The 9,649-nt window shown below is 37.5% G+C and overlaps 1 protein-coding gene across 1 annotated transcript; it reads left to right on the forward strand.

Moving 5' to 3' along the window:
- Nucleotides 1-1,143: 1,143 nt before the first annotated feature.
- On the forward strand, nt 1,144-3,057 carry LOC128016826 (low choriolytic enzyme-like). Its single transcript, XM_052601652.1, has 8 exons — nt 1,144-1,230; nt 1,418-1,421; nt 1,569-1,634; nt 1,725-1,868; nt 2,191-2,308; nt 2,495-2,673; nt 2,761-2,842; nt 2,925-3,057. The coding sequence occupies exons 1-8, from the start codon at nt 1,159-1,161 to the stop codon at nt 3,055-3,057; spliced, it is 798 nt and encodes a 265-aa protein (XP_052457612.1). The 5' UTR covers nt 1,144-1,158.
- The last annotated feature ends 6,592 nt before the right edge of the window (nt 3,058-9,649 follow it).

A 9,649-nucleotide genomic window follows, 5' to 3' on the forward strand; every position in this document is an offset into this window, starting at 1 on the left:
GTTGCTTAATTAACTCCGTTGCAACTGGTTTGAAAAAATATTACAAGAGATTTGAGAGTTTGAGAGTTTCTGCAAATTTTCCAGAATTAATTTGGATTCAATAACTACACATTTAACTAAACATGTATGTTAGCAACAGCCAAAAATCTATTAGTCATGGCATTTTATTATCTGATGTTTAAAAAACAAATAAAGTATCAGTTCATCAAGTAGGACGTACATTTATTTTGCTCTTCCAGACTCCAATGAGCTGGAGATTCCAGTGTTTAGATTCTTCAAAATACAGCTCCTGGATCCATTTGATGAGAGGAAAGAGATTACAACTGCATTCAGCCGTGTAGTTTTACCACAGAACCTGCATTCAAAAACATCAGAAAGAATCACAACATTAATATTTGTTGAAATAATGGCAAATTAGATTTAAGAAGAAAAAATAAAATAAAACATTTGTAACAGATCATACAGATGAGAGATATAAAACCAGAGACAAAAGAATAACTGAAATCATTTTCCAATATATGTATTAAGTTATAAAATAATTTGTATAACAAATGAATAAATACTAAATTAATATTATATAATTATATCACAAGTGTTTACTCGCTGGTATTTCATCAGGTTTGTGTGTGACATGAGGGAATTTCACACCTGTTCTCCTTCAAACAACGTGTCAGCATGTCTACCGTACTTCTGGCCATATCAGTAAAGATTGTATAGATACGGTATCGGTATAAAACCTACGTGTGGCTGTAGTGTGGCACTGGCTTTGGAAATCTACGGTAAGAGAGCTGGAATGTTTCCCCTCTCTCTGTTTAAAGCAATATATATTTCATCAAGTTGTAACATTGTTTGAGGATTAGTTGAGGAAAGATACTTGTTTATAATGATCATACAGTATGTGATTCTAATGCAGATCAGAAATCTATAAGTAGTTATGTTGAATATCATTGTTATGGTGTCCACCCTGTGATGGACTGACCACATCTCCAGGGTGTTTTCCTGCCTTTGCCCAGTGACTACATAGAATAAGAGGGTAGAAAATGGATGGATATTATGAAATGTTGATAAGTATTAGTAAAAGAGCTGAAGTTGACCTTCATTTGAGGCACTCTGCCTAAACAGCTGTGGCTTGGTTCTTTCTACAGGTCTTCGGACACCATGTTTTTGACCAGGGTGACTTTTGGCCTGCTGGCCCTGCTTTTCGTCTTCTCTGTTAGAGCTGAGGAGATGGTAAGACTTTTATATCAGTATGTTGTAAATGATGCATGCAAAATCATTGCATTATGCATTATGCACACATCTCTCTGATACTAATTATTGTTAGAATTGAGAATGTAAAATGATGAGTTTGACTTGGGGAAATGTTTCTTTTTCATGTCCCTTTTGTGTGTGGTGTTCTGGCATAACTCACACGTAGCCTGGTAAGTCAAATACTCCAGCAGCTCTGACTTTACATACTCTATAAGACTGTAAGAAATGAAACAATTTAGCAAAGGCTAACTGTTTCTGCATGATGAACGTCAAAGTAATGGTTCATTAGTGAATGTGTTGATGTATTTTTATTATAGTTGCTGAGGACAAGTCTGCTCAGCTGTCTGTGTCTGAACTGCTGCACAGAGCCAACAGAGGCATCAGTACGTTCTCACCACATACTCACCAATAAACATCAATCTGCTGCACCTGTTATTTACTAAAAGATACCAAATGAACTGTTTATGTGTTAGTTCCTGAACCTGATGAGCCCAAGCTAATGGATGACATTGCTGTGGATGAGAGAAATGCTGATCCCTGCACCTCCCTTGGCTGCCTCTGGCAGAAATCCGGTGACGGAAGGATTTATGTGCCTTACGTCATCGCCAACCACTATTGTAAGCCACTAGTATTATGATTTATGTTTTCATTTATAGCCCAAAGAGAATAAAGAATAGGACAGGTTCGTGGCACTTTAAAATTTACTATGGGTAGGAGACCTTGAGTGCAATGTAATTCACATCGGATAAAAGTATCTACCAAAAATAAATGTATGCAAGTTATCTTTTAAAACCTGATGACAAGATGTAAAGCTTCTTTCATTACAGTAGCTCTTTACTCTTCCTGATTTTAGGGCAAGTCTTATTATTAGTGCCAAAGCCTGTGATTGTGAAACAAAGTAAATATTTCCATAGCAACCCCTGACCTTTGCCCTTTCAGCCTCCCGTGAGGTGGAGATCATCAAGCGTGGTCTGGACTCTTTCTCTTACAGCACGTGTATCCGCTTCTTCCCCCGCTACAATGAGAGAGACTATATCAGCATTGAGTCTCGCAGTGGGTATGAAGCAGAAACAAACTAGAGAATAGATTATAGTGGAAGTCAGAATGAACATTTCACATTATTGTAAAAAAACAAACAACAAAAAGACAGGTAGAAGCCTCAGAATGAGAATCACACTAACATTTAGAGTGATGTTAATGAAAATACATATGTGATCAAGAGATGGATTCTGTTGTTTTACAGATGCTACTCATATGTTGGCCGTCAAGGTTACAGCCAGACTTTGTCTCTGGCCCGTAATGGCTGTCTTTACCACAGCACTGTGCAGCATGAGCTTCTCCACGCTCTTGGCTTCAACCATGAACAGACCCGCAGTGACCGTGACAATCACATCCAAGTCATCTGGGAGAACATCAGTGATGGTACACTGTTAATAACAAATCCATTTAGCGATCAGTCCAGTACTTTAATTCACATTTACTACACTAAATGTTTTATTTGCTCATTAGACATGAAGTACAACTTCAACAAAATCAACACCCTAAACCAGGGAACTCCCTATGACTACAGCTCTGTGATGCAGTACGAGAGGTGAGCGAGTCCTGTATGAGGAGATGTGGTTTCTCGGTGTGTAAGACTGTCATGTAATTGCATCTGTCTCTTGCTCTGTCAGATATGCTTTCTCCAAGAATGGCCTCCCCACTATGATTCCCATTCCTAACAATAATGCTGCGCTGGGTACATCTACTGAGATGAGCCAGAATGACATCATCAGAATCAACAGGCTCTACGAGTGCTGTGAGTGACACATTACTACCTAGGCCCCACTATTTAGCACATGATGTATTAATAAGGTATGGCTAAGTTATTAAATGATTGCATACATTGTGATTGCATTGCCCAGCAAATCTGTCATGATATATAAAAAAAAAAGAGAAAAAAGAAATTAACACAAAAATAAGTAAGGGGAACTTTAAAGTGATTGACTTTAGTGATTTCCCTGTCTTTTAGGAGCTGTGAAATTGCATTCCTCACCCAGAAATGCAGCTCAGAGCAGGCAATTTACTGAAGATCCAAAGTCTTATGAATGTTGTTGACTACTGTTCAAATAAAAAGTATTTGAGTGAGTTTCTGTTAAGAAATGCATCATTCATACTGCTTTTGAATAATATATTACATTTAATAATAAATGTAAAAATATTTAATATAAATTTAAGTTAATAATAACACTCACACTTCTTTTGTGACTTCGGTCTCTCGCTCTGATCAGTGAATTGCTCTGCTCTGCTCTACGGGAGCGTGCGCTTTTCCGGCAGAAGTGCCCTTAGGACCCATATAAGGAAATTCCGCTCCATCTAACGTCACACAGACCCATACTCGAAAAAAACTTTCTGAAACTTGTGAAAAAAACGGAAGAGGTATTTTTGGAACAAAAATACTCCTTCAAACGTACAACTTAATTTTTGAAACTTTGTCCATATTTAGCATGGGAATCCAACTCTTTAACAGTGTAAAAAACTCAGTATGCATGAAAAAGCATTTCACCACCCCCCCCCCTCCTTTAATGTTAAATTCTACTGACTAAAATGGTTTGTGCTTAATAAATACAGACGTAAGTCACATCTTAGATGTTAATTTGATAGAATCGATCTTTGCGCAATTCATCAATGGCTGCTATGCTGTTCCCTTTCGAACGGTATCTCCCATTGTGTTAATCACATGGACACTTTGGGGGATGAAATACCCACTACTCCACACCTCTACGCATTCCTGGCCACCTGGTAAGAGAGCACCAAAGTTATGGTAAACATTAACAGATGTGCCAAACAACCACAGGGCGAAAGAGGAGCATCGAGATAAAACTTTTTCTCCTGCTAGATCCCGCCGATCACTCAAGCTTGAGCACAACGCTGGTTTCCACCATTCCTCAGCCGCAGCGGGAGCCATGAATAGGGACTGCTGGTGAGAGTGGAGCTTCCTTATTGAAAAATTTTCACAATGAGTGCATTCTGTACCCTTGAGCACTGAGCGTGTGTGCTCCACGCTGAGACACATGTGTGTCCTCAGGTGTCAAATATTAACGCCTTCTGAAGACTAAATGCAGATGACGTGCATTAAAGGTGCCCCTTTATTCTCCGGGGACTTCGCTAATGATGTCACATGGGGTGTGTGGTCCAATCAATTAAAAAAGTGTTTTCACACATGCTTCAGACACCGGGCATGCTGATGGCATTCCTAAAAAAAAGCGCTGAGTACCCTAGAAGGGGCACACTTATATTATTTTGCACTTTCTAATTTTTTTTGCTAGTTTTTGCATGTTCAAATCATGAAACAGCTTTGTGTTGCCTGACTTTGATGATGCATAAATTGACTGATGCTTCCACACAGTTTGCAGTGCAGCTGCAATATCAATAATATAACTTTTTCGTCTCTTAGAAATGATCTGGATTTTTTTTTTTACCTGTATTTTCAAAACAGAAGAAGCTAACCAACAGTCGTATATGTGTCACCTAGAATAACATCATAGAAGGTATGTGTTCATATCTTACCACAAACTACTCAACCTGTTGTTTCTTTCGATATATGTGAGTTTTGTACAATAAAAGATTTCACAAGGATTTCTAAAGCATCCTTTTATTTCAGAAATCACCAACTTTAATTATTTCTATATATTAAGACAAGTCAGTTAATTGAACAATTGTGGTGTGATGTGAAATTTGAAAGTGGATGTTTCCATCAGAGAGCATGTGACATTTATTCACCATTATTACATCCATTTTCTTGTGTAATAAATAAAAACCTTACCGACACTGATGCCTGTCCTTTTGATGACACCCTGTGGACTGGTTTGCTATTTTCCCAGCAAGATCATCTTTGTTTGATCTGACAGCATTTTCATGTAGTCAACAAAAATATGCTCCAATACACAGTTCTCATATTCAAAATTATGAGTGATCTTATCACTACAGTACTTACACAGCTTGTGAAAAATATTTTGTGGAGAAAACTACACTACAATCCACCATAGTATTTTGAGAGATGTTTTGTTCAAGTTCACACACCATCTGACTTCTGTGTTTCGAGTCTGTTTAGATGGTGTTTCATCAAAAGAGCTCACAATGGAGGAGAACCGTGTTTCACACTGGGTGCAAATTGGCTTAGTTATGAGGAAATTGAAGAAAATGACATGTTTAAATTACGTCGACATCACCGTGACCTACTGAATAAGGTGACGTCATCACAGCGTCTTGAGCAGAACCACTTTATGGGCAAACATATGGAAAGAAGCTAACAAATATATCTACAAAGTATGATAATACTTTATTTTGCCGTGAAATTTTAGTTTTAGTCCTCAAGTGTAGGGATTCTTTTGCTGTTGTTTTAGATTTCAGAAAATGACCACTGTTGTAGTAGTCAGAGAATGTGTTGGAGAATTGAGCAGCATGATTTAAATGTAGGATGAGATTCTGTCTGTTTCAGGAAAGAAAGGTACAGTTCCCTCTCTCCTGGCAGAGGGTGTGAAACAAATGCACGCGGGGGATGCATGAGGTGGTATGTTGCAGACTGCTGGTCTCTTAGCAACAGCACACGTACAGCAGAGATGAGAGATGAATGCTCTCTTCAAAGTAATATATCTTACATTTACTGATGTGATGATATCACATTTAAAAAGAGATATAATGCTGGTTGTAAAAGAGGGATCTCCTCGTCTAAACTCAGATCACATATACAAGTGCTAAGCAGCTGACCTATAACCCCAATTTTATGAACAGCAACTGTCAAATTTTAATCAAAGCAAAAGATACTCCATGTTTGAGTGATTCTGTGACACGGAAGGTTCTTGATCCCTGTTTAATGACATTGTAAAAAGGATAGTTCACACAAAAGGAAAAGTCCTGTCAACATTTACTTGACTTCATGTCATTGAAAGCCTGTATTATTCTTTGTGGAACAAAAAAAAAGATGATATTTTGAATCTATATATTCTGTCCCATAGAAGAAGAAAGTCATATAGATTTGGAATGACTTGATAAGTACATGATGACAAGATTTTCATTTTGGGGTGAACAGAGTGTGCCAGTGAAACAAACTCTTCACTATGAAATCACACACTAGGCTGAATTGTTCATGTATACATTTCATTTAATAATGATGGAATAATTATTCTTCCTGTTAATCAGTGTGAAACCGAGAAGCAGGATAATGTAGTTTTGATTTAATGAAAGTGACGTGACATTCAGCCAAGTATGGTGACCCATACTCAGAATTTGTGCTCTGCATTTAACCCATCCTAAGCGCACACACACAGAGCAGTGAACACACACACACTGTGAGCACACACCCAGAGCAGTGGGCAGCCATTTATGCTGCGGCGCCCGGGGAGCAGTTTGGGGTTCAGTGCCTTGCTCAAGGGCACCTAAGTCGTGGTATTGAAGGTGGAGAGAAAACTGTACATGGACTCAAACTCACAACCTTTCGATTGCCAGTCCGACTCTCTAACCATTAGGCCACGACTTCAATGCTTTGATACTTTGATGCTTTAATGCTTTGATTTGTAAATGAGTAATGAACAAATTACCCACAAAAATAGGTCAGATGATAAAATGTGTGCACACAGAATTTCATGACCTATTTACTCTCACCTACCAGACAATTAAAGAACACACACACACATACACACACCACATATTTTTACAGAGAGCACATTCTCTTTTTCATTAGCTTCTCCTTAAATAGATCAAATATCACAGAATATCATTCGTGGTATCCTCTGCAGTGTCTACAGCAGCTCCTTCTAGACGTCAGTGTGTTCCAGTTCACCCAATACTGCCCCTCTTCCTCCCCCATCTGCTCCTCAGGAGGTGAGAATGGGTTTGAGAAGTCCCCCTGGGGACTGGATCAGCTCCCTCCCTCTCTCTCTGATCTTTTGCGCTCACTCGTTCTCTCCCTCTGTCTCTCACTCTGTGGCAGATGGCGGTTTATCAGTGAGAACACAAGATCAAGACTCAAACAAATGCTCATAACAATCACAAGTCCCAGAAGTCTTCTTCTCTATTAATTTCCATTTGGCTAGGAAGCTGTTGATTCGATTTTTTTGGAGGGCACTTTTTTTAGTCCTCCCCGTGAACACATCAATGAGATTTCCTGGCTTAGTGGGAGTCATGTCTTTGCTCTGATCTATAACATCAGTATTCTCTGATTGTGAGATGTGAAAAGACATATTTGTGTGAACGATTCAAACCACATTTAACACAATGCAAATAATCCAAGTAATTTCAGAAATAGAAACCATAAACACAATTATGAGTGGATCTTATTACTACTTACACAGCTTGTGAAAAATGTTTGTTTCTGTTTCTTTTGCAAAAAAAAGAGGACAAAACTACATTTAAATCCACCATATCTGAGACATGTTTCATCAGACATATGGTTCTGTGTTTAATTAAAGGAACAGTTCGTCCAAAAATGAAAACACTGTTACCTCACCCAAATCTTTATGTATGTTGAACACAAAAGAAGATATTTTGAATGTGGGTAACCATATAGTTACTTCTTCTAGTTAACAGTTACTTCACTCACATTCCACAGTATGGAAAAAATACAGAAGAAGATAATTTATATAGGTTTGGAATAACTTGAGCGTGAGTAAATGATGACAGTATTTTCATTTTTGTGTAAACTATCCATTTAAGCAGTAAATATTTTTACTTGTTTTATCCTGCTTTCTGAACTGATCATTGAGCATGATATTAATTACATATATTATATATATATATATATATATATATATATATATATATATGGATTATATATATATTATATATATATATATATATATAATATATAATTTTTATTTTTAATTCCACAACCTGTGTAGTTTGCTTGCAATTACTTCAGTTAAAGAGCCATAAATAGCCATACATTACTAAAAATAAATAAATCACAAAAAGAACATTCTTACTGACAGACCAGGGAAATTTCAAAGAAACTATCTGATGAGGCACAAACACATATTAAATTAAGACACAGTCACCCTGTTTGAAGTGACAAAAAGATGAGGTGAAAAAGAAAGAGAGAGTGGAGAGATGGAGATTGAGGTGAGAGATTTGCTGGTCTGTAGATTAAGCTTGAGAACATACACCTATTTATTCTATCGCTTTATTGCTCGCTTTCTCTGTCATTCCCTTTCTTTTTGAAGGAGTTATTTTGAGGCGTTGGAGAGAAAATGAGCAGTGTCAGAGAGAGGATGATGGGAAACTGGAGCTCAGGAAATTTGTTCCATCTAATCCCCGTAAATGGAGAGATCTGTCAAGGAAAATTCCCTCTCTGTCACTCACTCTTTTCATGATACACACACACAAAAACACAGACACAGTTCTTGTCACGGATTGCTGCCATGAGGCATGAGGTTTGGCACCTCTCATTTCAGAGCAGCTTGTCATGGTCTGAGCGTGAAATCGAAGGGATGTATTACTGATTTCATGTTGCTCAGTTAACTTCCACTGGATGTCATGCTCATGTAGTGCTGCTAGCAATGCTAATAAGCTGAACCACAGTTTGTGTTTGCTTTCTGGCTAAACAGATACAGCATACTGTACTTATCACCTCGTGAACCAAAAGGTGGTTCATAGATCCTAGATTTTTTGTTTTTGTTTGGCAAAGTATTTTTTCTAGTGACAATTAGGAAGTCATGCTATTGATTTTTGTTACAAGTCATTATCATTTTGTAATTTTTTTCTTAAAAAGAAAAAAATTCTCCACCCAAAATGCAAATACTCTCATCATTTACTCACATGGTGTCCCAGATGTATATGACTTTCTCACAAATTAAGATTTTTAGAAAAATAATCCATCTCTGTGAGTCTAAAATAATGCAAGTGGACAATAACCCAAAAGCTGATGCTTGATATACCACACACAGCGATCATAGTGGTACACCATATGACCTCAGTGAAAGATTCATTGTCATACATGCATTCATGATCGTTAAAGGGTTAGTTCACCCAAAAATGAAAAGCAGCCCATAAATAGCTCATATTCAAGTCATGCTAGGTGTATATGACTTTCTTCTTACAGATGTAGCCAGTTGGAGTTCTCTAAACAATCTTCTCTCATCAAGGTGTTGCTGGATGCCTTTGTTTACTTTTTATTATGGATAAGCGATTTTTATTTCACTTCTTTTGGACTGAGTGGCATGAAACAATTTGAAAGATCAATGACAATTTTTTATATAACTCTGACTGGATTCTTCTGAAAGGAGAAAGTCATATACACCTAGGATGACTTTAGGGTGAGTAATTCATGGGCTAATTTTCATTTCTGGATGAACTAACCCTTTAAGTGCTGCATAAGTTTACAGGTTGTGAAGCTTACACAAGAAGTGATGGTGAAGCACAG

This window comes from Carassius gibelio, chromosome A7, assembly GCF_023724105.1.
Source record: "Carassius gibelio isolate Cgi1373 ecotype wild population from Czech Republic chromosome A7, carGib1.2-hapl.c, whole genome shotgun sequence".
NCBI lineage: Eukaryota > Metazoa > Chordata > Actinopteri > Cypriniformes > Cyprinidae > Carassius > Carassius gibelio.

What these genes read in the sequence shown, in the direction of transcription:
- LOC128016826 (XM_052601652.1), top strand. Translation starts at nt 1,159, where the DNA reads ATGTTTTTGACCAGGGTGACTTTTGGCCTGCTGGCCCTGCTTTTCGTC. An exon ending in CAGAGCCAACAGAGGCATCA is followed by an intron (nt 1,635 to 1,724) that starts GTACGTTCTCAC and finishes TTTATGTGTTAG; the next exon opens with TTCCTGAACCTGATGAGCCC. An exon ending in TCTGTGATGCAGTACGAGAG is followed by an intron (nt 2,843 to 2,924) that starts GTGAGCGAGTCC and finishes TTGCTCTGTCAG; the next exon opens with ATATGCTTTCTCCAAGAATG.